The sequence below is a fragment of the Sorex fumeus genome, unplaced genomic scaffold (genome assembly GCF_029834395.1).
Source record: "Sorex fumeus unplaced genomic scaffold, SorFum_2.1 ptg000051l, whole genome shotgun sequence".
Taxonomy (NCBI): domain Eukaryota; kingdom Metazoa; phylum Chordata; class Mammalia; order Eulipotyphla; family Soricidae; genus Sorex; species Sorex fumeus.
Genome location: NW_026606108.1, coordinates 37,961,802 through 37,989,718, shown reverse-complemented (window position 1 = coordinate 37,989,718; position 27,917 = coordinate 37,961,802). Strand labels below are relative to the sequence as shown.

The 27,917-nt window shown below is 42.4% G+C and overlaps 1 protein-coding gene across 2 annotated transcripts in view; it reads right to left on the bottom strand.

The window, feature by feature from the left end:
• CTNNA1 (catenin alpha 1) overlaps nt 1–27,917 on the bottom strand; it is a 297,107-nt gene that overhangs the window by 156,064 nt on the left and 113,126 nt on the right. For both annotated transcript variants that reach the window (XM_056124865.1, XM_056124866.1), the window contains exons 2-3: nt 10,935–11,041; nt 9,274–9,469 (exon numbers count right to left, since the gene is read on the bottom strand). In XM_056124865.1, coding sequence (XP_055980840.1) covers nt 9,274–9,469; nt 10,935–11,041 — 303 coding nt within the window. The remainder of the gene's footprint in view (nt 1–9,273; nt 9,470–10,934; nt 11,042–27,917) is intronic.

The window sequence follows — 27,917 nt, the reverse complement described above, 5'->3', positions numbered from 1 at the left end:
AAAATACACAAACCAAGAGCCAGAGAGATAGTATAGCAGGCAGACATATCTCTTGCCTTACATGCAGGAGACTAAAGTTCGATTCCCAGCATCCCATAAGATCCCAGAGCACCACCATGGGTAATTCCAAAGTGCAGAGCCAGGAATAAGTCCTCCTGTGCACCACTGGGTGTGAACCTCCTAAACAACAAACAAACAAACAAACACAAAAAAAGCTCCCAGCAAAAAATTTCAGTTTTCCTATGCAAAAAAGAAAAAAATATTTTTACTACAAAAGAGAATGAAGAGATAAGCTATATCCTCTCACAGGATATACTTAATAATAAAAAATATAAACTTGGATGGCTCATAAGGGCATTGTGCTGAGTAGGGAAGAAGGAAAAATGAGAAGCCAATCTCAAAAGGTCATATACTGTATGACTCCATTTATAAATGTTCTGGAATAACTGTCAGTTCCCAGGGGTTAGGGATAGTGAGGTATGTAAATTGTGGGTGTAACTATAAAAGGATACCATGAAGATGGGGCTGGATAGTACAGTAGGTAGGGCCTTGCATGTTCAACCCAAGTTCGATCTCTAGCACCACAATACTCCTCATGTCCCAACAGGAGTGACTACTGAGTGAAGAGGTAGGAATAATCCCAGAACACTGCCTGAGGTGGCCCAAAATTTTTAAAAAAGAAAAATTCCGCATTAGATGCCATGAAGAGAGCTATAAATGATAAAACATGTTGCAGTGGTAGTTATACATACCTGAACTTGTAGTAAACTAAAAAAATGCACGCACGCATGCACATACACACACACACACACACACACACACACACACACACATTGCTGGCAAGTTCAGGGGCGATATGGGGTACTGGGAATTAACTCAGGTCGGCCTCATGCAAGGCAAATACCCTCTATTGCTCCAGACCAATAATTTTTTTTAAAATAACATTAAAAACTGACACATCTGGGGCTGGAGCGATAGCACAACAGGTAGGGCATTTGCCTTGCACGCAGCCAACATGACCAACGCAGGTTCGATTCCCAGCACCCCATATGGTCCCCTGAGCACCGCCAGGAGCAATTCCTGAGTGCATGAGCCAGGAGTAACCCCGGAGCATCGCCAGGTGTGACCCAAAAAGCAAAAAAAAAAAAAAAAAAAAAAAAAACCTGACACATCAGGGGGCTAGAGATAGCACAGCAAGTAGGGCATTTGCCTTGCACGGGGCCGACCCGGGTTCGATTCCCAGCATCCCATATGATCCCCTGAGCACCACCAGGAGTAATTCCTGAGTGCAGAGCCAGAAGTAACTCCTGTGCGTCACCAGGTGTGACCCAAAAAGAAAACAAACAACAACAACAAAAAACCTGACACATCAGAATCTTAGAAATGCCAAGTGCTAATTCTATATAATTCACCTGGAGTTCTTAGTAGCACACACTAGGTCAACACACCCTAGATGACGCAAGTCATATGAAAACAATTTTTCACATACCATTTCCCTTCATTTTATCTATGAAAAAACATGAGCACTTGCAGTTAACCTATATGACAACCGGACAATTTTTCCTTTTTGCTATTAGTTCCAAAGAGCTTTCCATAAGAGCTCCACTTTAACCCCCACCACTGTGAAGTCTCCTAAATGCTGATCATGCCTCCAGGTTCTCTCCCAAGACCTTTAACTCTTCCACTAAGCAACCAATACTGAACTCTATAAAGCACCACTTTTCCTCCTATACTGTGATGCCTCGCACACAGATGGCAGAACTTCTTATAACAGGAAAAAGGTTAAGGAGGCATATTTCAGTTTAATTTAGGAAGAAAGAAATTTGGCTGGGGATATAGTTCAGTGGTGGAGCACATGCCTACCATGTTTGAGGTACTGGGGGTAGGGGGAGTAAGAGGGAGAAGAGGGAGAAGAGGGAAAGAGAGAGAAGATGATTGGGGAGGAAGAGAGTGACAGAATTGCAGCGGGGGGGGGGGGAGAAAGAGAGAGACAGAAGCCAACTTTAAAAATAAACACACTGGGTTTTGAAGCCTTAAGCATAAGAGAAAGAACACATGGAGGGTGCGGGATCCCGGAGGAAAAAAAAAAAGAAAAAACAGGTTCCAAAAAGAGCCGAGTTCACCCGCAAGTTCCAGATGGAGTAGGTGCCGCATCCCGCCTCCCCCAGATGGAACCCCGGTGACCAGAAGCCTCTACAAACACAGCTCGAGTATGCGGGAACGAGGACTTTTTCTCAAATCTGCCGGACTACACCTCCCAGGTAACCTCTGATTCCGGAAGTCATGCCCACAGCCCGCCCCCCAGCGCCATCTTTGAAGCCTTAAGCATAAGAGAAAGAACACATGGAGGGTGCGGGATCCCGGAGGAAAAAAAAAAAAGAAAAAACAGGTTCCAAAAAGAGCCGAGTTCACCCGCAAGTTCCAGATGGAGTAGGTGCCGCATCCCGCCTCCCCCAGATGGAACCCCGGTGACCAGAAGCCTCTACAAACACAGCTCGAGTATGCGGGAACGAGGACTTTTTCTCAAAACCGCGCGACATCTCTCTATATACAAAGTGATCAATGAGAAGTAAACCACCCAATCTTTCTCCCTGAAAGTCAGAGTTAAGTTTGGAGCACGGCCACAGCCCCAGAAACACAAGGACTTAATGCAGAACCCAGCAGCTTAGAGCAGAAAAGTGAAAGGACTATGCGTTAATCCAGGCCATCAGGTCTGCCGGAGGGGAAAGGGTGTTGCCCCATTCGCCCTCTCTTCTCTGGAAAGAAGGATGGCGGCCGCATGGGAGCCTTGTGGACAGCAGGTATGAGCCGGGGGTGTGGGGGCGACTAAAACCTCATGGGAAGGGGGGCGTTCCGGTCCGTCCTTCACGCCCTACCGAGGTCACCAGTTGCCCCCCACGAGCGGCTCTCCAGCACGGCCACAGCCCCAGAAGCACAAGGGCTTAATGCAGAACCCAGCAGCTTGGAGCAGAAAAGTGAAAGGACTATGCGTTAATCCAGGCAATCATTTCTGCCCAGAGGGGAAAGGGTGTTGCTCCCTTCCGCCCTCCTCCCTCTGGAAAGAAAGATGGCGGCCACATGGGAGCCTTGTGGACAGCAGGTATGAGCCGGGGGTGTGGGGGCGACTAAAACCTCATGGGAAGGGGGGCGTTCCGGTCCGTCCTTCACGCCCTACCGAGGTCACCAGTCACCCCCCACGAGCAGCTCTCCAGCACAGCCACGGCCCCAGAAGCACAAGGACTCAATGCAGAACCCAGCAGCTTGGAGCAGAAAAGTGAATGGACTATGCATTGACCCAGGCCATCAAGTCTGCCGGAGGGGAAAGGGTGTTGCCCCATTCGCCCTCTCCTCTCTGGAAAGAAAGATGGCGGCCACATGGGAGCCTTGTGGACAGCAGGTATGAGCTGGGGGTGTGGGGGCGACTAAAACCTCATGGGAAGGGGGGCGTTCCGGTCCGTCCTTCACGCCCTACCGAGGTCACCAGTCACCCCCCACGAGCAGCTCTCCAGCACAGCCACGGCCCCAGAAGCACAAGGACTTAATGCAGAACCCAGCAGCTTGGAGCAGAAAAGTGAATGGACTATGCATTGACCCAGGCCATCAAGTCTGCCGGAGGGGAAAGGGTGTTGCCCCATTCGCCCTCTCCTCTCTGGAAAGAAAGATGGCAGCCACATGGGAGCCTTGTGGACAGCAGGTATGAGCCGGGGGAGTGGGGGCGACTAAAACCTCATGGGTCGGGGGGCGTTCCGGTCCGTCCGTCACGCCCTACCGAGGTCACCAGTCGCCCCCCGCGAGCGGCTCTCCAGCACGGCCATGGCCCCAGAAGCACAAGGACTTAATGCAGAACCCAGCAGCTTGGAGCAGAAAAGTGAACGGACTATGCGTTGATCCAGCCCATCAAGTCTGCCGGAGGGGAAAGGGTGTTGCCCCATTCGCCCTCTCCTCTCTGGAAAGAAAGATGGCGGCCACATGGGAGCCTTGTGGACAGCAGGTATGAGCCGGGAGTGTGGGGGCGACTAAAACCTCATGGGAAGGGGGGCGTTTCGCTCCGCCCTTCACGCCCTACCGAGGCCACCAGTTGCCCCCCACGAGCGGCTCTCCAGCACGGCCACGACTCCAGAACACAGAAACCAATTTCTTAACTATCTGACTTTCAGTAGAAATACTTCCAGGGTCAATAGGTAAAATAGCAGAAATCCAAAACCAACATTTAATTCTTGAACCCAGCTGTAGAAAGCAAATCACTTCACAATGCTTTTTCAGCATGTCTGATTTGGGGGGGGGGTAAACTCTAAATAATAGTGGTGAATCTTTTATTGAAACAATCTAATCAAAGCGGATAGAGTGTTAACTAGAATTCATCTGCCTCACAGGGACGGGGAGGGGTGGGGGGTGGGGTTTTATTGGGGTTCTTCATGGGAAAAAATAAGTATTGGTAAAGGGAAATGTGTTTGATATTTGCATGACTGAGACATAAACCTGAAAGCTTTGTAACCTTTCCCACAGTGATTCAATAAATAAATTAAAAAAAAAAATAAAATAAAATAAACACACTGGAAAAAATAGCTTCCAAACACTGCAAGTTCAATGTCACCAGATATATTCAAATATATATGAACTTGAGCCTGTTAAGGTCGATTCCAAACACAGAATTCTCTAAATTTACATCAATTATCCATTACTCTTCCACTAGCACTCCAAATAAACCTCTAAAATCTAGTCCAACCTCTTTTCTTCTAACCTATTCTCCTGATATTCTTCTTCCATTCAGGGCCCTCATTTTGTGTAATCTATTTTTCTTAGATTATTATATTACCGGGCTCTCCGAGAGGGGCGGAGGAATCGAACTCGGGTCGGCCATGTTGGCCATGTGCAAGGCAAACGCCCTACCCACTGTGCTATCGCTCCAGCCCGGCAAGCCACCTAGAGTATCTCACCCGCACAGCAAAGTCTAGCAAGCTACCCGTGACGTATTAATGTTACTGGGCCCGCTCAAGCAAATCGATGAGCAAAGGGAGGACAGTGACATCAATGGTGACTATATTGCCTAGATTACTTTTCCTCTTGCACCTTCAAGAAAGCACTTCCACACAGTGCACCTTCAGGAAGCTTTTCCCTCTCATTCTACTCCAGTCCCTAGATTTAACTCATAATATTATTTTATTTTTCATGTCCATATGTCTTGATTATAAACACTTCGACAAGATTATCTCCTATCTACTAGAAGAGACTTTCTTCACAAAGAATCAATCTCATATGGTAATCGATTTTCTCTGACCACAACCTTTCCGAGGATATTCATTGTTGCCCCGTATATCAATCACATATTTGGCCCCGTTGCTAAGCAGAATATATCATTATTTATAAGAATACATAGAGGCATACTGGACCAGACAGAGAGGACAGGGGTTTGGGTGTTTGCCTTGCACAAGGCTGCCTCCAGTTATAAACCAACACTACATATGATTCCCCAAGCACAGCCAGAAGTGATTCCTAAGCACAGAACCAGAAATACACCCTAATCACCATTGTGTATGGACCAAAACACCCCACGATGAAACTGAAATAAAATAAAATACAGGGAAGAAGATAATAGCTCTGTTAAGGTGCTTGTTTTGCACGCGGCCAAACTAGATTTGATCCCAGGTACCCAATATGGTCCTCAGGCCTGCTAAAGAAATACCAGAGCACAGGACCCAGAGTAAGCCCTGAGCCCAGCAGAGTGTGTGCACCACAACCAAGTGTGTGAAATCCCTTCAATCAAAATTGGAGTCCCAGCACCCCCATAATCACTGGTCATCACAATTAACACCACCACAACAAGAGAAGGAGCAGAATATTTAAGGGACATGCCACGCCCCCTGGCTCATGCACTGTCTTTAGCAGTGTTTCTCACCCTTGCCCCATATGGCCACCTATGGGCCCCAAGGACAACCCCGGGGGGCCCACAGGTGAAAACCACATAAATGGGAAAGGGTGTGGTGGTTTATGACACTGAAGACTAAGGAGCCAACCAGGAAGCACAAGAAGAAACAAGTTCAAAAAGGGGCCGTGTTCAGAAAAAGGTTGAGAAATACTGGTCAACAGTGCTTTCCAAAACATAACAGTGTCTTAAACTACGTAGATGCTAACCATAAATGATACTAATATCAATTCCAGTTGTTTACGGCTATCATTATCTAAACCTTGACTGAAGCCGGGCTCTACTTCCAAGATGAATTACATACATGATTAGCAAATGGGCGCTCTTAACAGGAGATGTTAGCTTCTCTCCACAGGATCACCTTGCAGGCTCTGCATTGCCTAGCCACCAGCTTCTCCCTATACCCTACCACCCCCCGCCCCACCCCCATTAATCCCTGAGAGAGTCAGGAGGACAATATACCCTTTTTATGACTTTGCCTTGGAAGCAGACAACAAACATTACTTCCACAACATTCTACTGAAGCAAATTTCAAAGTCTATCACACATTCCAGAGGATCAGAAGCTGCACTTCTTTGAGGGATGCTAAAGAACCTGCACAGAGTCTCAAATACTGAGTACTCAGTTCCAACAACATAACCAACCCAGTTTGGTGGATTAAAAAAATATGTGCTTGGGGGGGGGCTGGAGTGATAGCACAGCAGGTAGGGCGTTTGCCTTGCACGTGGCTGACCCAGGTTCGATTCCCAGCATCCCATATGGTCCCCTGAGCACCACCAGAGATAATTCCTGAGTGCAGAGCCGGGAGTGATCCCTGTGCATCACCAGGTGTGACCCAAAAAGCAAAAAAAAAAAAATGTGCTTGGGGCCAGAGTGATAGTACAGCAGGCAGAGTGCTTGCCCTGCACAAGGCTGATCCAGGTTTAATCCCCCGAGCCTGCCAGGAATGACCCTGAGCACAGAGCCAAAAGTAAGACCTAAGGACTACTGAGTATGCCTTCCCTCAAAATTGAACCCCCCAGATTCAAATCCTAGCACTCCATATGGTACATCTCTTAACAAGCCCCAACAGAAGTGATCCCTGAAAGCAGAATCAGGTATGGCCACAAAAAGAGGAAAATGGGAGAAGAAAGGGGGGGAGGGAGGGAAGACGGGAGGTAAAGGGGGAAGGGAAGGAGGAGGGAAGGGAAAGAGGGGGGAGAGAGAGAGACAGACAGACAGACAGAGAGACAGACAGACAGACAGAGATATCTGTCCCCAATTTGTTAAGATTCTCCAAAGAGGATGCCAGAGATAGGGCAGGGGTTAAGGTGCTTGCCCTGTAAAGGACAAACCCAGGTTTAATCCCCAAAACCTACACATGATTCCCCAAGCTCAGCCATGTGAGATCCCTGAGCACAGAGCAAGGATTAAGTTGGGTTTGGCTCAAAGACAAAAGCAAGAACAAAACAAATAGATTATCTAAAGAAAAAAGTCAAATGGGAGAAAAAAAAAGGCATTTAAGTTTTTCAAATCTTATACAATAATAATGATGGAAGAGAGAGAGAGTGAAGAGTAAATATTTCTGAGTCCCTCCATTTTTTTCCAAGGAGAAGGAAAATTATGGTGAATAGATCTTAATCATAAATAACTTGGATAAGGACAGAAAAGTACTTATGATTCAAAGCCACATAAAAAAAATTTTCTCAGATATGGGGCCAGAGAGAAAGCACAGCGGATAGGAAGCTTTGCCCTTGCACATAGCCAAACTGGGTTGATCCCTGGCACCACATAAGGTCCTCCAAGGCCTGCCAGAAGTTATCCCTGAGTGCAGAGCCATGAGTAAGCCCTGAGCACAGTCAGGTATGTCCCTCACTTCCCTCCAAATAAGATTTTTCTCTGATATAAGCAAAAATAACAGAAATAGAAATTCTGATAGTCAAAATTGTGGAAGCTTAGGAGGAAGAAGAGGGTATATACTGTACCAAAATTTCTGTATATATTTCATCAGAGAAACTTCTGAAACAAAAAGCATATATATGCCAGAGGTGTAGTTCAGTGATACATGAATATATGACAATGAAGGCAGAGACTAGAATGGTAAGCCAACAAATTAAAGAATGCCAAGACGCCAAGGATTTCTAACAACTACCAATAGCTACGAGAGAGGTATGGTACAGATTCTTCTTTCTCTGGATCCACATAAAGGAATCAATCCTGTTGATTGATACCCTGATATCAGATTCTTGGTCTCTAAGAACTGACAAAAAATAAATTTCTCTTGCTCTAGGAGGACTTCTTCCATTCATAACCTCTTTTCAAACAAAAAAAATTTTACACAACCCCAGGTATAGGTATACCACGCAAGTATATAAACCAAACATTTACTAATAATAAAAAGCATAAAGAAATTTATTTTAAAACATTTTTTACATGTTGTATGACCCACACATTTTCGACTCTGGAGAAGCCCATTTTTCTCTTGAATACATATTCCTCTTCTCTACCCTATGTCTTTCTAAATAAGTTTCTTTCAGTAAAAACTATCTTTCTTGGGGGCTGGAGTGATAGCACAGCGGGTAGGGCGTTCGCCTTACACGCAGCCAACATGGCCGACCCAAGTTCGATTCCTCCGCCCCTCTCGAAGAGCCCGGCAAGCTACCGAGAGTATTTGATATGCCAGACACAGTAACAACAAAGTCTCCAATGGAGATGTTACTGGGCCCGCTCGAGCAAATCTTTCTTACTAAAAAAAAAAAAAATTTAGATGACCCAATATGGGGTTGCAAGCTACAGTTTAAGAAGTTAGAACGGGGCTGGAGAGATAGCACAGCGGGTAGGGTTTTTGCCTTGCACGCAGCCGACCCGGGTTTGATTCCCAGCATTCCATATGGTCCCCTGAGCACCGCCAGGAGTAACTCCTGAGTGCAGAGCCAGGAGTAACCCCTGTGCATTGCCAGGTGTGACCCAAAAAGCAAAAAGAAAAAAAAAAGTTAGAACGGGGTCAGAGAGATAGTACAAGGTTCAAGTGGTTTGCTTTGCACATGGAGAAACCAGTTCAACACTGCATCACCAGAAATGATCCCTGAGTAGAGTCAGAAATAAGGCCTGAGCACTGCCTGATTTGGCCCCAGAACAAATAAAAAAGCTAGAATGTGAAACATCCAAAAGAAAAAGAATTGTATTCTCAAAAAAAAAAAGATGTTTCTTTATTAACATCTCTACATTTTAAACCAGTAAACTTAATACATCTCCAAAAAGTTAATATTATGAGTAAGTGATAAATAAAAGAATGAGAACATTGCCCATATAGTCTTCATCATGATTGCTCCCTCAGAAAGCCTGTCTGTATTAAAGCAATATTGACCTACCTTGTTTTCGGACATCTTCCACAGCAGCAACAAGTTCATCCTTGAGAAACTGACTCTCCTTTGCAATTTTATCACCCTTCTCCAAGAAATTCTCGGTTGCTTGTTCAACAGATGCAGCCAAAACATGGGCCTTCTTAGAACGTCCTCTCTTCTTATTAGAGGGCCCCTTACTATTAGTGTTTACCAGAGTTGTAACCTAAAGGTTTCATTTGGAAAAATTAAACTGTCATAAAAAATGAAAGACAACAAAAAAACTAAACAAACATCTTTGCTCTTTAAATAGTAAAAATTATTCATAGTATTCATGAAGTGCCCTTCCCACTGTACTCTCTCCAGCCCCCAGAAATCATGTATCTTCATTTCTCAATCTTCATTACAACTTAAAAACTGGATTAGAAAAAAAATGAGATACCCCAACTATACACATGATCAAGTTTCAGAAAGTAGCTAACTACAATAAGCTTAGCTTTATAGTCACATTTCACCACATTTTTCTATCTTGGCAAAATATTTTAAATAATTTGCTTCTGAAATGTTTTCACTATTAACACAAATCTCAGCAACCAGTAAAAACCCTTCAAAAAGAGAGGAATGACTGCTCAATGTATCACCACTGTGATAGTGTTAATTCCCAGCACATTAACCATCATTATTACACATAATCTCAGAGAACACAGTTTAAAAATGGCTAAAAATGTGCTATTATAATCTGCAACACAGAAAAAAAATAGAGTGCTGTAGGAGACTTTTAAGAGTAAATAAATATTCCTGAGTCCCACACCTAGACACATATTTTACAAATATAAATGCATGTGTATGTATGTATGTATGTATGAGTGTGTGTGTGTGTGTATATATATAACACTAGTTAGGATGAAATGAGCCTTTTGAAAGACAGAACAGGTGACTACATTTCTTCCATTCTCTCTCACGTATACTCAAACTATGCCAAAACACTAAATGTTCAAAACTAGCTGATGTTAATAAAATGTCGTCATACTTTGATATCTGAATTTGTAACAGAACATGCCAAATCTACACCCTCCCAAATTAAAATACCTGTTAATTCATTCTACACATAAAAGGTGTATAAAGAAGGGTAGTGCCTAGAGCCATAGTACAGTGGGCAGGGTATTTTCCTTGTACATGGCTAACTGGGGTTTGATGCCGGCACCCATATGGTCCCATGAGCTTCTCCAAGAGTGATTCCCAGTACAGAGTCAGGAATAAGCCCTGATTACAGCCTCGTGTGGCAGAAAAAATAAAACCATATGAGGGTAGAAATTTAATATTAAGTATTCTATATCTTAGGTATGTCTTCCAAGAAAATGTCTGCAAAACACAAATGTTGGGAAGCTATTCTAAATACTACCACTTCATACTTAATGCCAGTGATAAGGAATTAATTGTAGGAACTAAGTTTCTAAAAAGGTATGTAAAACTTGCAGTAATATTTATAAACGGAGCCAAATTATTTAAGGACTATCAACCTAAATTCATCCACTTAAATTAGGGCTTGAGCTAAATAAATACCACATAGTGTCCCAAGCACAGAGCCAGAAGTGACCTCTTCCAGCAGCACACAAAAGAAAAATAACTGTGTTCTTTGTGACCCAGGTCTATAGAACCGTATTGCAACTGTCTTATTTTGGGATTCTTACCTGTGTAACAAGAGGTTCCAATAATCTTTCAACTGCCAGAGTCCTAATCTCTAGGCTTTTAGGATCCCATTTAAAATTTATGTTGCCTGCGTGGACAGCAGTCATTTCTGAAAGAAAAACAAAAGTCTGAGTCAGGTGAACATCAAATACGATCAAGAAATACATTAACAAATCTCCTACATAAGGACTTTTATAATAGGAAAATTATAATCACTACAAAATGGAAGGGGGAAAATGTCTTACTAGCCTTCATGTGAAGGCATAGTAACCTATAGCCCCTTCAAGACTTTGAGGTTAAAAACATTAGTGGTACTGTAAGATGCCATTCCCAAACAGAGCTATTCCCTCTGGGCTTCTCTGGCACAAAGATATTTCTATTTTATTTTTCCACAATGACTTAGAAGCAGGATGAAAAGGTAAATTAAACAAAGTCTAATACAGAAGATGTTGTTTTTCTCTCACTTCACAACATTTATAGTATGGTATTGTCTAAAAGGAATACCCCACTTCACTTGTTGATGAATTCTTAGAAAATCTTGTCTTACTCTACTAAAACATAATTCTTAAGGATCGGGGAGAGGGCTCAGGGATGAGAGCACATGCCTTCTGCCTAGTGCCACGATGTGCACTGGGTGTTCTCCTAGCAGCTAGGCTGTTTTTGACCCCTGGAGCCAATTTTCGCCGCTGAAGCCAGGTATACACGAGGAAAGAACACAAGAGGTTCTATCCCTTTGAGCACATATATTGTATGAATACCACAGCGACACCAAGCAAGAGACTGCAGCTAGAAAGGACACTAGAATCAGAACTAAAGCTTTGCGCAAGCACCTTGGCCATTTGCAAGCCACCACAATCAGATGCATGACTTCCAGAGAACACCACAACCAAAAGATGGGGAAGCACCAAAGCCTGGGCTTATGTATAACCCATAATCATGGCAATAACAGTTAAAATAGCAACAGTAAGAAGGGGACAAAAAAAAAACCCACTCAAACTTTCATACTGTTCACAGGAATTTGAGACTTTAAAAGGTCCATTCTTACAATTAAAACCTAGAATTTTTATTCGATAGGGAAAATCAGATTAGTGAATCCAAAAATTTGGATGCAAATGATATAACAGCTCTGTATGTATCATTAAAACTGCAAACTAACCAAACTTCAAATAACAGATCTTTAAATGTTATCAACATTTTGATGCCAGAGATAGTACAAGGGGTAAGGCACTTTCCTTGCATGCAGAAGAACCAGACTCAATCCCGGCACCACATATGGTCCCCCTGAGCACCTCCAGGAGTGATCCTTGAGTGCACACTGAGGAGTAAGCTCTGAGCAAAGCTAGGTATAAGTCCTGACCAACACCACTCCCGAATACAAACCAAAAATAGTTAAAATTTAGAAAAAAATAAAAAAGGTTCTCACTGTTCTAGTCTTTGATTTCTACTAAATACCATTCCCCAAAACACTCTGGCCGCCAACTTCCAGAACCCAATGAGAAATGCAGGTACACGGGGTTCAGTGACCAAAAACTCCAGGCCTCAAGGGATAAGGGATGGGCTAGTGCTTCTCATCCCCATCTCCATGGAACCCTGGAGGTCAGGCCACAAACTGCCTCTGGCTGCTACTTAAGCTCCTTGGCAGCCATGATTCAGAGACACAAAAAAGAATCTCTGAACCGAGCAGTTCACTGTGGAGATTTCTCCAGACCCTAATTATCTGGAATTTTGGAGTTTCAGGAGCTCAAGAGCAGCCAAGCAACATCATGTGCTATTTATAACAAACAATACAAAAGAGAGTATGGGGGAGATTTCTACCATAGAGGAAAGGGGAGGAGTGGGATGGGGGGATACTGGGGCTCTTGGTGGTGGAAGATGTGCACTGGTGAAGGATTGGGTGATCGATCACTATATGGCTGAAACTCAAACAGGAAAGCTTTTTAACTGTATCTCATGGTGATTTAAAAAATAATTTAAGAAATAATAAAATAAATAAATACCATCCCCCATCAAACTTACTACAAGCACAGTATCAAGGATGGTAACTGGAATGGAAAGTGAGAAGGGAGAGAAGGGGGAAGAATAAAAGGAAGGAGGAAAGAAAAGGAAGAGGAAAATAAAGGGAAAAGATGGGTAAGAAAGGAGAAGAGATGGCAGAAGGGACAGAAGAGGAGAGGTAGCAAAAAAGGAAAAGAGAAAAAAGATAAAAGTAAAGGGAGAAGGATAAAGGGGGAAAGAGAGGGAAAGGTGAGGAGGAGCAAGATGCCTGGTAATGTGGTGAGTAGGTGAATTTGGGGGTAGAGTTTGTTTTGGCATCACACCTGGCAATGTGGGTTACTTCTGGTTCTGCACTCAGGAATCACTCCTGTCAGTGCTCGGGAGACCATTTGAGATGCTGGGGATTGAAGCCAGGTTGGCAACATGCAAGGCAAGCACCCTACCCACTGTATTCTGGCCGCAGTAGATGAATAGGTTCTTAAATCTCATTTTAATTCACATTAAATAACCACTAGTGACCTTTCAGACAATACAGTTCTAGACACTTCAGAAAACATCAAATTAAAATGTAACCAAAATAATGTGGCTGCATAAGGTTCATAGAGGAAAATAAAGGCAGAACTCTCTCCATGATAATGAAGCTAGAGGGATCTTTAAGGATTAAACACCACTGAAAAAGCAGAAGCTAAGATAAATAAATGGGGCTTCATTAAATTAGAATTCTGCACCTCAAAGGAAATGATGACCAAAATACAAACACAGCCCACAGACTGAGAGAAACTACTTGCCCACCACTCATCATGAAAGGTTAATATACATGATAAAGCACTGATGGAACATAAGAGGAAAAAAATCAACCCTATGCAAAACTGGGGAGAAGAGATGAACATAAACTTCTTCAAAGAAGAAATACAAATGGTCAAAAGACACATTAAAAACTGCTCTGTATCACTGATCATCAGGTAAACACAAATCAAAATAAGGTTATCACCTAACACCAGTGAGATTGGCACATATCAAAAAGAACAAAAACTTGTATTGCTATAGATCCAGGGAAAAGGGGGCCCCTCATTCACTGTTGGTGGAAATGTGAACTGAACCGTCCTTTTGGGAAGACAATAGACATTCCTCAAAAAACTAGGAATTTAGCTTCCCATGATTCAGCAATTCCACTCCTAAGAATATACCCCACAGGCCCAGAAGCACAAAGCAGAAAATACATCTGTATTCCTATGTTCACTGCAGCTCTACTCACAATAGCCAAGAAATAAACAAGTAGCCTGCAACAACCCACAATGGCCTGGAAAAGTCTGGAAACAACTCAAGAACAGATGACTAGATAAAGAAGCTATGGTACATATACTCAGCCACAAGAAAAGATAAGTCATGCAATCTGCTGATACATGTATGGATCTGGAAAGTATTATGCTGAATTGCTAAGTGAAATGAGTCAGAGGGAATGGTAGAGACACAGAATGATCTGTCTCATATGCAGGATATAAAGAAGCATAGTAAGGGGATAACTAATGCCGAAAGGCAACAGAAATTAAAAGCAGGAGAACTGGTTCTTAGAAGGAAGTTTGTCACTGTGGAAGGAGGGGTAAGTCAGGAAGGGAGCATTCCCACAAAGAGAGGGAAGTGTCAGCTAGACAAGGACTGGGTGCTAAAAGGAGATAAAGTGATACGCCTGATACCCTATCAATGACTGTGTTGTGAACCACAGTGCCTAAAAAAAGAAAAAAAGAAAAAGAAGTGCCTGCCATGGCAACGGGTACTAGTAAGCTGAGGGCACTGGTGGAGTGCAGTGGACAATGGTAAAGGGATTGGTGTTGGGCTATTGTACACCTGGTGCTCAATCATCAATAACTTTTTAACTTTGTAATTCACAGTGATTCAGTAAAAAGTTTTATTTTTAAAAAGGTGATTGCACACATGCCTATACTTGAACACACTTAAAAATTCTGTTGTTTCTTCTCCTATAAACACATGTTTGAGACACAAATAGGTATCTATCACTTCATCAAGATTAATCTAAGCATCAAAAACTGTAGAATAACTGAAGAAGCCAAAGGGTATCAAAAGGAATTTGAAATTGCTTAATCTGGTAGAACAATACCAATTTTACAGGGAATCTGTTTCATTACAAATGGGCACTCTGTTGTTCAAAATTATGTCAAAATCTATACTTCAGTTTTTAATGATTGTCTGTCCCCTAAACTGATCAGCCCAAGTCAGCAAAAGTTAGGAGTCAGAAAGGTCTTGAACTGCTAAAGGGCCAACAAAAGCTTAAGCAAATGTCATTAAGTGTCACAGTTATTTCAGAAGGAATGGTTTACTCCATGATCCCACATTCCTTTACCCTAGAGATATTACATCAACAAAAGTAAAACAGAAAGTCTTTCAAGGGAGCTGGAGAAATACAACAGTGAATAAGGCACATGCCTTGTACAAGGCCAATCTAGGTTCCATTTCTATCATATGGTCTGCAAGCCCAGCCAGGAGTGATCTCTGAGTGCAGAGCTAGGGAGAAGTCCTAAGCACAGCCAGTTGTAGCCCAAACCCCTTACTCCTTCCCCAAAAAAAGCTTTCTTGGGGCTAGGAATGTGGCTTAGTGGCGGAGTGCAATGCTATGGGTTTGGCCCCTTCCCCACTAGTACCACTTATAACAGTTGAAAATTAAAAAACTGGGACCACATGTGAGACAGAATCTCAAAGGCACAAGAAGTTGCTGATACTTCTAAGAGGGGGGAAATGCTTAAAACGGGTCTGCCATATCTGGGTAGACTCAGTGAGGGATGATAAAGGTCTCCCACCCTTTAAGGGAAAAAAATGATTTATTTTGAAAAAACAAGTCTCTTGAAGACAGGTATACACTATACACACACACACAAACACACACGTTTCAAAATAAAAATTCTCAGGGCTGGAGCGACAGTACAGCGGGTAGGGGATTTGCCTTGAACACAGTCAACCCGGGTTCAATTCCCAGGATCCCATATGGTCCCGTGAGCACCGTCAGGAATAATTCCTGAGTGCAAAGCCAGGAGTAACCCCTGTGTGTGTGTGACCCACAAATCAAAAACTAATAATAAAATAAAATAAAAATTCTCAGTGTTTGTTCTGGGTTTCCCCTTCCTGTCATGGCAGTGATCCCGGTGGTAGTGCTCCCACACTCTGGCCACGGTGTTCATGGGGGTTGTACTCCTTGAGTGGTGCTTGAGTACTTTCTGGCTGTAGGGCCCTGGAGGAGGGGAGGAGTCACTGTGGTACTCACACATCCTCTAACTATGATGCTCTGGGGGATACATACCTGACTGTGCAAGGGAGATCACATTGTTGAGGCCTAGGAACCCCACACAGCAGAGCTATCAGTACTAAACTTAGTATATGGCCAAGAAAATTTGGGAGCAACACTTGGAAATCATCTAGTTTTTTGTCCCTCACCCTTGATGATTTGACCCTCCCCCCAATTTTGTTAGGGATAAAAGATAATTTTTTCTGAGAGGGGGATAGAAGGAGTGTAAGCTTAAGGATGAACTGTAAATGACACCTGACCTCTTAGTATGGGAAGACTCCTAGAGCAAGGGCCTGAACATGTTAATTTGAAAAGCTGGGTCTGCCTCTGCGCCACCACAACCCATCATATCCAGAAAGTCTTTACCACGCAGATCTAAGATTGGAAGATCATTCAGCTTTTCAAAAGAAAAGAACAAAATCTTTGCAAAATCCTTAACTTTATTATTCAAACCACATCCAGCTGTGCTCAAGGATCACTGTTGGTAGTGCTTGGGGGAACATCTGCAGAACCCAGTATCAAACCCAGTTGGTCACATACAAAGTAAGTGCCCCACCTGTTACACTATCTCTGATCCTCAAGACCTCCCAACCTTAATGTTAACAATTCATATCAAAAAGATTGGTAATTACATAGGACAAAGAGTCTGATACAAAATACTTGCCAATTACGCACCACTTTATAACCTCTGAATAAGACTCTCCCTTCCAGTTCTCCATTTCCAACCTCTAAAGAACTCATCTCTTAGGAGGTCACCAGTCTCTCCCATAAAAGTTCACCAGATTCAGGGGTCAGACCAACAGTACAGCAAATAGGTCGCTTGTCTTGCATATTGCTGACCATATTTGGTCTCCAGCACCCTATATGGTCCCCAAACCTATGAGGAGCGATCCTGCACACAGAGTCAGGCGCAAACCCTGAGCACAGACAGGTGTGGCCTAAAATATATAAAATAAATCATCCGATTCAGGTTCAAAGGTATTAGGGCAACAATCACTCATCTTGAGAAATTTCAAATTCTTAAAAACTGAAGACCTCATTCAGTGAATCTTTTCATAACCATACCAGAAGCAGGGTAGGCCATTTGCCTTGAATGTGGATGACCCAGGATCAACCCCCTGGCACCCCATATGGTCCCCTGAACCCAGAGCTACCAGTGATCCCTGAGTTCAGAGACCAAGAAAGAAAGCGCTGGGGGCAAAACCTATAATGGAAGCAGAATGTCTCAGGCAGAATCCTTAATCAAAAATTCTGCCAAAAAATGATAGCTTTATTAACCAAGTTATGCTTTTAGTGACTAACCCAAGTATTTAAAATTTGGGAGCCAGGGCCAAACAAGATGGCCTCTCAATATCTGTATTGTAAACCATAATGCCAAAAAGGAGAGGGAGGAAGGAAGGATGGGGGAGAGAAAGAAGGGAGGGAGGGGGAAAGGGTAGGAGGGGGAGGGGGAGAGAGAGAGAGAGAGAGAGAGGTGCCTGCCACAGAAGCAAGCTGGGGGGGTGGGAGGTGGCAGGAGGGATACAGGGAATACTGATGATGGAAAATGTACAGTGGTGGAGGGATAGGTTATATGACTGAAACTCCATCATGAGAGCTTTGTAACTATAAGCTTTGGAACTGTATCTAACGGTGATTCAATAAAAAACTAAAATCTTGGAGCCAGAGAGATAGTTCAGTGGGTAAGGCGCTTGCCTTGCACACAGCCGACCAGAGTTCAATCCTAAGCAAGCCCTATCGGTAGTAAGCCTGAACACTGCTGGGTGTAGGGAAAAAAATTTTCAGTTGTCACTATTTTAACTCTGACCTCAAACAATCCACCTCACCCTTATAGATCCTGTTTGTTTATCTATAAAATGAAAGAGGTCAGATATGTGACCCCTGCTAGCACAGCAACCAATTATGCAACATCCCAACCACACATCACAGCAGCAACAACAAAGGAAATTGAAGAGTGGGGAAAAAAATAGATAAATAGATAAATAATACTTTTTTTTAAAATGAAGAGAGTCAGGAAGATAGCTAAAAAAAGGCTGGAGAGCAAACACACTAAAAGCCAAGGTTTAATCACGAACACCAGTAGGTTCGGCTCCAAAACAAACATAAAAGAAAGGAAAACATGGGAGGAATGTCAAATCCTAACCTCCAAACCCTTCCAGCTTGGAAGGGTTTTCTAGTATTTCTTTCGTTTATATTGTTTCTCAACCCCTTTGAACAGCTATATTCAATATAATTAATTTTCCCAAGTTTATCCTGATTTCCTACACTATTATTTTAGCTTAGATAACTTTATTGTTCAATGCAAGTTTGTCTCTTATACTAAGGCAGATGCTTTATACGCAGCACCCACAGTTTTGGCTGAACTAATGTATGCAACCTGCTTTTAAATATTTACAAGCACCCCAAGACAAAGTTCCTGCCTTAATTTTAGTCATATGTTCTGCTCCTGTACAATTTCATAAAATTGTTTAGAGCAGGTAAGTAAACATGTAACTTTTTAACTTGTAGCAGTTTCTATTTTTCCAATTAACAGAGAACTCCTTAAGATAAATTACAAAACCTACCTGAGCTAGCTAGCCACCTTCATGAATTACAGCAATCTTAAATTTTTCCAGGAAGTATCATTCTTAGTGAAACTAAATAAAAAGCTAAACTGTAGTTATTCAGTCTTCATTACCTTATAAATAGCAATCTTGGCTATAAAGCAAACGTTCACTATAAATTCAGAAAGGGACAGAGATGTAGGTATGTGACTAGCAATCTTCATGATAGAAAGAAATGGAGAAGCAACAAGCAGAAAATAAAAGTATTGTTCCATCAGAACCAAAGAGGCTGATTGCTGGCAAAGTGCCTCATTTGTGCAAAGAGCTACATACCTACTCCAAAGACATTAACTGTTCATTTACAACAGAATGGCCACATCATTCTTAAAATGTGTCTGCTCCAAAGCTTTAGAGTATCCTTGCTATACTATTCAATGCCAATATTTTTAACAGCAAGGTTAAATTAGTGCAATGGTAAGATAGTTCATTTAAATGCAAATCAGGACATGTAAAAATTAAAAGTACCCACAGTAACTGTTAACTGTCACACTGCACAAGATAAAAGATTGTGGATTACTCAGTGCAGGCACAGGCATGCCAGGTTACATCTGCATTAAACAGAGTTAATACAGCTTTGGAATCATAAATCTCTCTTGGTCACTGTCAAAGAAAACCAGGTAACACTTATAATTAAGATTCACGCTGAAACCTGCCTTTTTTATTAAATCCCCCAAGCCTGTCACCTTCTAAAATGTAAACCATTGGGGCAGAGAGATAGCTTAAGTTGCTGGAACACATGCTTCTCATATGGAGGTTGTGTTCAATCCCCACATACTAAGGCCTGAGTATTGCTGGGAGCATCTCTGGGGCACTAACTTTACAGTACCACTGAGCAGTCCCAGGTGTAACCCCAAAACATAAACAGAAAAAACGTAAGTCAGTTGAGGAGTCAAAGAAGTAAGGAAAGTAAGAAAATAAGAGGTATTTTGAGGATGGAGAGACAGTACAGTGGGTAAGGTCTTTGCCTTGTATCCAGTTCAATTCCTGGTACCCCAACGTACTGCCAGAACTGATCCTAAATGCAGAACCAGGAATAGTCTGTGTGGTCCAAAAACAAAAATAAATAAACAATTTTTTAAAAATACAAGTACAGATTATTACCATTTTATTTATTTTTTTTCTCATAGCAAAGCCTTTAATTACTCCAATAGGGCTGGAGGGGCACAGCAGTCAGGCCACACCCAGCTGTGATCAGGGCTTACTACTGGCTCTGCACTCAAGGATCACTCCTGGTAGAACTTGGGGAACCATAGGCAGTGCTAGTGACTGAACCCAGGTCAGATGATTGCGAGGCAGGAGTCCTACCCCTCTAATATCCACTCCAGTCCCTCACTCTTAATTTTGTTTTGTTTGAGCTTGGGGGCGTCAAACCTGGATGTGCACTCAGGCTACTCATGACAGTGCTAGGGGGGAAATATTAAAACTGGGATCCTGCATGTAAAATATGAGCTCCAAAAGGACTATGCGTTAATCCAGGCAATCATTTCTGCCCAGAGGGGAAAGGGTGTTGCTCCCTTCCGCCCTCCTCCCTCTGGAAAGAAAGATGGCAGCCACATGGGAGCCTTGTGGACAGCAGGTATGAGCCAGGGGTGTGGGGGCGACTACAACCTCATAGGTCGGGGGGCGTTCCGGTCCATCCTTCACGCCCTACCGAGGTCACCAGTCGTCCCCCACGAGCGGCTCTCCAGCACAGCCACGGCCCCAGAAGCACAAGGACTTAATGCAGAACCCGGCAGCTTGGAGCAGAAAAGTGAACGGACTATGCGTTGATCCAGCCCATCAAGTTTGCCGGAGGGGAAAGGGTGTTGCCCCATTCGCCCTCTCCTCTCTGGAAAGAAAGATGACGGCCACATGGGAGCCTTGTGGACAGCAGGTATGAGCCGGGAGTGTGGGGGCGACTAAAACCTCATGGGAAGGGGGGTGTTTCGGTCCACCCTTCATGCTCTACCGAGGCCACCAGTTGCCCCCACGAGCGGCTCTCCAGCACGGCCACGACTCCAGAACACAGAAACCAATTTCTTAACTATCTGACTTTCAGTAGAAATACTTCCAGGGTCAATAGGTAAAATAGCAGAAATCCAAAACCAACATTTAATTCTTGAATCCAGCTGTAGAAAGCAAATCACTTCACAATGCTTTTTCAGCATGTCTGATTTGGGGGGGGGGGGGGGGGTAAACTCTAAATAATAGTGGTGAATCTTTTATTGAAACAATGAATCTAATCAAAGCAGATAGAGTGTTAACTAGAATTCATCTGCCTCACAGGGACGGGGAGGGGTGGGGGGTGGGGTTTTATTGGGGTTCTTCATGGTAAAAAATAAGTATTGGTAAAGGGAAATGTGTTTGATATTTGCATGACTGAGACCTAAACCTGAAAGCTTTGTAACCTTTCCCACAGTGATTCAATAAATAAATAAAATAAAAAAAAATATATGAGCTCCAGCCTACTGAGCAGTCAATCTCTCCAGCCCGTACTTCCTTTACTTGATGTACTATAAAGGCAATGGGAAAACACAGGATACAGCTGAATGAATTCCCATGCCATGAGCATCAGGATAGACTAAGATTACCAAAAGCATTAAGCAAAGAACAAACTGTAAACTAAAACAGAAAAGAAAAATTCGGTCATCCACTTAGCCAGTCAATCAGCAAATATATGACTGATTTCTCATAAACACAGAAAAAGACAAAAAAATCTCTGCCTTCATCAAAAATAAAATACTAAAAACAAAAACTGCCTTCATAAAGTATCCACTGCGGTGAAGGTATAAATCACTGTCACTGTCATCCCATTGTTCATAGATTTGCTCGAGCGGGCACCAGTAATGTCTCCACTGTGAGACTTGTTACTGTTTTTGGCATATAAAATATGCCACGGGGAATTTGCCAGGCTCTGCCCTGTGGGCAGGATACTCTTGGTAGCTTGCCGGGCTCTCCAAGAGGGACAGAGGAATTGAACCCAGATTGGCCACATGCAAGGCAAACACCCTACCCTGCTATGCTATCCCTCCAGCCCCTGAAGGTATAAATCACTGTCACTGTCTTCCCATTGTTCATCGATTTTCTCGAGTCGCCCAGTAACATCTCCATCGTGAGACTTTGTTGTTACTGTATTTGGCATATTGAATACGTCAAGGGTAGCTTGCCAGGCTTTGAAGGTATAAATACATACACAAAACAAAAATCACTGCTAGAAAGAAAAATAGTTACTGGAAATGTTTTAGCAAAATCTGTTGAGGGGGTCTTCTGTCTTAATAACTTCTGAACTGAAATCTGGAAGTCAAGGAACAGCCAGTCAAATGAGTATATAGGAGTCAAGCGCACATTCAGAGTTAAAGTTAACAGCAACAGGAAGGCATCTCCAAGGACTCAGCCAAAGAGAAGACCAATGTCGCAGTGGAGAACAAGCCTGTGAGAGAGCAAATGAAAGAAAAATCAAAAGCAGGGGGGGAAGCTAAACTGCTGGAGTAGCTGTAATATGAACTGGATATCAACCTTTTGTTCGTTTACTTCCAACCCATTATGGTAGAGATCTTTAGCGGTAAGTTTTTAAAGGGCCAGAGTGATAGTAGGGTGGACAGGGTGCTTGCCTAGCACACAGCCAACCCAGGTTGGATCCAGAGCATCCCATGTGGCTCTCTACCCCCATCAGGAGTGATCCCCAAGTGCAGAGTCAGGAGTACACCCTGAGTACCACTGGGTGTGGTCCAAAAACCAAAAGAAACAAAAACTAAATAGAGTGCTTAAAAGAAAGCTGAGTAGAAAGAGGGAAACTCTGCCAGAGGCAGGGAGAGGTGTGTGTGTGTGTGTGTGTGTGTGTGTGTGTGTGTGTGTGTGTTTTGGGGGGCGGTTGGGATACTGGGCACACTGGTGGTAGAAAATGTACCCTGGTGGAGGGATAGGTGTTTGATCATCGTATGACTGAAACTCAAACATAAAAACTTTGTAAGTGTAGCTCACAGTGATTCAATTGAAAAAAAAAGGTTGTGTTAAGTCCTCATAATAAACAATTTATTATGGATGCATAGGAAGCCTGTTTCCATAAGACTGATTTCTGGTAAGCAAAGAGAATGAAACTGACATCTGGATTAAAAGCACAGGAGAAAAGAGAGACAAAAGGAAAAGTTTTTGTCTTAGAACAATGGGACTAAAAGGGCGAGAAACTCATACAGCTGAGGGGAAAAAAGCTATAGAAAAAGAGAACTGTATTTTTCTGGAGAAAGAATAGATGCCTGGATTTGACTAGAGTCTAGGAAATTACCCAGACTGAGTAAGAAAACAAAGATTGCCTCTAAAACTTGTATTGAGTATATGACTTGCATAGTTTATTTTGTTATTTATTATCAGTGACTGACCAATTACTACATCTTGATATTCTGGGTGCCATGGAAACAAAGACTAATTAGAAATCCCCACCAGATCATCACAGCAATTAATTAGAGAAAGAAGCAGATACCATTATAATAGAGAAATCTGAGAGATATCACTTAATGTGTTTAAATTTAGCATCATCAATGGAAAATCCTGACAAATACTATAATGCTGAAAAAGTTGCATCATCACTTATGAAGTATTCTTGCCAAAACTGGGAACCATCAAAGCTGCACAACTACTAAATTGGCCTAAATTTACTCTTTTCGATATCATGAAAACAAAACAAAACCCAAAAAAAGACAGAAATCAAAACAAAAACATGCCACCTAAATGCAGGATGCAATCTTTTATTAATTCTTGAACTATAAATAAATAAATTACAGGGATCAGAAAGGCAGTATAGTGGGTGGGGTGCTTACCTTGTCTGCAGGCAACCCAAGGTTCAATCCCAAATTCCCATATGGTTCCCTAAGGCCCACCAGAAGTGACCCTTAAGCACAAAGTTACGTGTAAGCCCTGAGCACCACCAATTGTGTGTCCCAAATGCCATATAAATAGCACTGTAGCACTGTCCTCCCGCTGTTCATCAATTTGCTCGAGCGGGCCCAGTAACATCTCCATTGTGAGACTTGTTGTTACTATGCTTGGCATATTGAATACGTCACAGGCAGCTTGCCAGGCTTTGCCATGCAGGTGAGATACTCTTGGTAGCTTGCTGGGCTCTCTGAGAGGGGGAATCGAACTCAGGTTGGCCAGGTCAGCCGCATGCAAGGTAAACGCCCTACTGCTGTGCTATCACTCCATCCCATATAAATAAGTCACTGGGGAAAATTAATGAATATAGACCATACATGAGACCCAAAATTCTGAGAATCTTGTTAAAAGATAAATCTTAGGGGCCAGACAGCTCAACAGGCTAGCATACACTTTGTATATGCATGAAGGTTTCATCTGCCAAGTGCTGCACCCAGACCAAGAAACAACAGCCCTACCTGCTGTGCTCTCTCCACCCACAAATGTCCATTTTTTAGCTAGGAGGATGAAGTAACAACAACAAAATTTACTAATGAACAACGTACTATCTTTGATTTCAAGTAGCAACACTTGTTGGAGGGGTAGGAGGATGATTATGGAAAGACAATTGGCAAAAATTAGGTATACATTGCTAATTTGTATCTAGCAATGATATTACTAACACTAACACACCATTAGTTTTACAACTGGTGATTCACACATCCTTAACACCTCAACCCCACTTGCTTTGTGTGTCAGATTTTTATTAAACTGAGCCCTTACCCCAGTAAGGGTAATGTACAACAAATTAAATACTGCCTTAGACCCTAACACAATAAAGACACCTAGGAAAGATCACATCTTAAGAACCTTAAATTTCTCTCAAAGGTTGACATCTTCCATTTCCTTGAGCTTTTCCCCTCTTCCCAAGGTTCGATCAAGCTCACATTTCACTTATCCACTTCTCTGAAAAATCACAGGTTTCTAAAGATACACTTCAAAGTCAGACCAATGCTACTGAGAACAGGATGACCTCAGGCTCCTGAAAGCCGGAAAATGTTGAGATGATTAAAGGAAACTCTTACCAATTTCGAGATCCCTAAGTACAGAAAGACCCCATGAAAACAGATGCAGCAGAAACAGTATTTACTTAACCTTTCAGCTTCTGCCTTATTTACTGCACTACTATGTCACAAAAGGTGACTGAGTCTAGATTAATACTGAAATATTTAGCATAATGGAATATTTAACATATTATGAAAGAATGGTAACAATGCATCTTTGCTAAGCAGAGTCCAGCAACACAAGACAAACAGCTCCTTTCCTTCTCATCACCTGAAATGGACCATGCTCAATATTTTTCTAAGTGTATAACAGCACTTTCAGTTTCAAGAACAGACTGCACTCTAGCCTGGTAATTCACAATAAGGTAACCTAGTAATTAAATAGGCTTACATTTAATCCAATGTCAAACATTAACAAAATAAACCATAGCAATAAAAGTTTTAAGATACAATCAATAATCTATTTATAACATTTTTAGGAGGACACACCCAGAGGTGCTAGAGGGACTAATGCAGAGTCAGGTTCAAACCCAGACATCCATATGCAAAGCATATGCTCCAGTATATGCTCCAATCCTTTGAGTAACCTGCCCAGTGTAATTTGTAGCAATATTTAATTATGAAATCTCAGGGAAAAAAAAATGAGGTAAGTCTGCAGCTCAATATAATAAAGTGGAAGTCAAATTAAGTAATCCAAGGAAAAAATAGCTTGTAAATTAGCAATTAAGAAATAAAAACTGTTAAGTAACACTAAGATTAAAGTGGATTAAATTGTTCAATACAGAGCCAGGGAGACAGCACAAAGGGCTAAAGCTTGGACTTTTGCATGTGGAAAGCCCAGGTTTGACCCTGTTCCCAGAGTAGCCCCCCTAGCCTCACCAGGTGTGGCACAAAAACCATAATTTTTATTAAGAAATAACATGCTTATTACAAAATTGTAATGCAAATGGTAATTTTCTTTAGTAAAACTCTTAAATTTTTTAATTCTTCAAATTACAATAATTTCCACAATAATTATCTCTAGGTAAGGTAAGGTAAAGGCCCTCCCGTTGATCGTCGATTTGCTCGAGCGGGCCCAGTAACGTCTCCATTGGAGACTTTGTTGTTACTGTGTTTGGCATATCGAATACTCTCGGTAGCTTGCCGGGCTCTCCGAGAGGGGCGGAGGAATCAAACTCGGGTCGGCCATGTTGGCCACTTGTAAGGCGAACGCCCTACCAGAATAATGGGGCTAAAGAGATAGGACAGCAGGTAGAGCATTTACCCTGCAAGTACCTGACCCAGGTTCAATTCCTGACACCATATATGGTTCCCCAAGCAGTGACAGTGGTGATCCCTGAGCACTGAGTGATTCCTGAGCCAAGAGTAAGTAAGCCCTGAGCACAGACAGGTGTGGGCCTCCCCCATGAAAAAAAATCAGAATGACAAATGCTTTTTAAATCAAATCACAGAAATAATCCAATCTTTGTTACAAATATTTAGCATAGCGCTCCACTGCCTTTCAAGCTGTATTTACATTATATGTTTTACTCCAAACTTACAGTCAGTGAAAAAATACAAATTAAACACTAATCAAAAAGTGGGACTGATGGATGACAATCTATCAAAAAATAAATAGAAATGCTTGCTAATTTCAAGCTCCATTAGAAATGGGGTTGGGGGCATACTTGCACAAGAAGAAGAAAGTTTGATAGTTATGGAAAAGTAAATAAAATAATAAACAGTTAGTGACTCCAACAATTCTATAAAGGGCAATGTTGAAGTTTGATTTTGAAGCATTGTTATTTCTGCACACTTTGAACTTTCAATAATGGATAAATTTAGTATAGTGCTCTAGCAACTGAGTGAACAACATCAGACAGGACAAACCAAGCCAAGCTTTCCTCTTCCTCAGAACATGGGGACTGAGCAGACGCCCATACCACACAAGTAACTCCCTCAAGATCTGTAAGCAAGCACATAGAAGCAAGCAAATTTTAGGAACTGTTGCTCTGTGAGATCTTTCAGATGCTAGATGCCTTTAACTTTTTCTTCTTGAAAAAGGAAAAAAGGAGATACTAAGACTTAAATCCTCAAACATGTACAAAACAGCCAAAATTCCTTTAAGAGGTTGACAGGGACATTTATACTACTGGTGACTCACATTTGAATGTGATTTAATCAACATAAATTGCAGCGCATCACCAACATGTAAAGACTTCAAAAGAAGGGCCAGGGAGACTATTCAAAGGGCTAGAACCCAAAAGAACAGAGGTAGCAGTTACTAGTCTTACAGCCGACCCCAGTTCGAACCCCAAACCCCGACACTGCATGTGGCCCCCTGAGCCCCACCAGGAGAGATCCCTGAACAGAGAGCAAGGAGTAAGGCCTGAGCACAGCTGAGAAAAGCCCCAAAACAAAAATACCTGAGGCTAGGGGCTGGAGGATAGTACAGTGGGTAGGGTGTTTGCCTTGCATGCAGCTGACCCAGGTTTGATCCCCAGCATCCCATATAGTCCCCCAAGCACCACCAGGAATAATTCCTGAGTGCAGAGCCAGGTATAATCTCTGAGTACCTCTGAGTAACCCCTGTACATCGATGGGTGTGACTCCCCCACCAAAAAAATAAACTGAGGCTAGAAGTTATGGATAGTCCATACCCAGTACCCTGGATTCTTTCCCCACATGGCCTCCCAGTAAATCCTGGTGGGCCAAACAATGATGGGGAGACTAATAATAATAATAATACAAAAATCAAATTTTATTTTCAAATGCTATGGCTTCAAAATCACTTGAGAAAAAAATCTGGGGTGGGGAAGCAGAAAAGACCATTGCTTTCATGTTTCTACTATTTATCTATTTAGACTAATCAAACTTACAAAAATACATTAAATAAATTTTTCATTTATTTATTATTTTCACTGTTTATATGTAAAAAGTTCATGCTGGGAACCAGAAAAATAATACATAGGTTAAAGCACTTGCCTTACACACAGGTAACCCCAGATCAGTCCCCAGTATTGCAGTCCCCTAACAACTGAACACAAAGCCAGGAATAACCTCAGAACACCACAGGGTGTGCCCCCAGAATCACACATACACAAAATTCACTCTGGTGTACTATTCTAGAGTTTTAACCAACTCAAGCAGTTGTGTAATAAC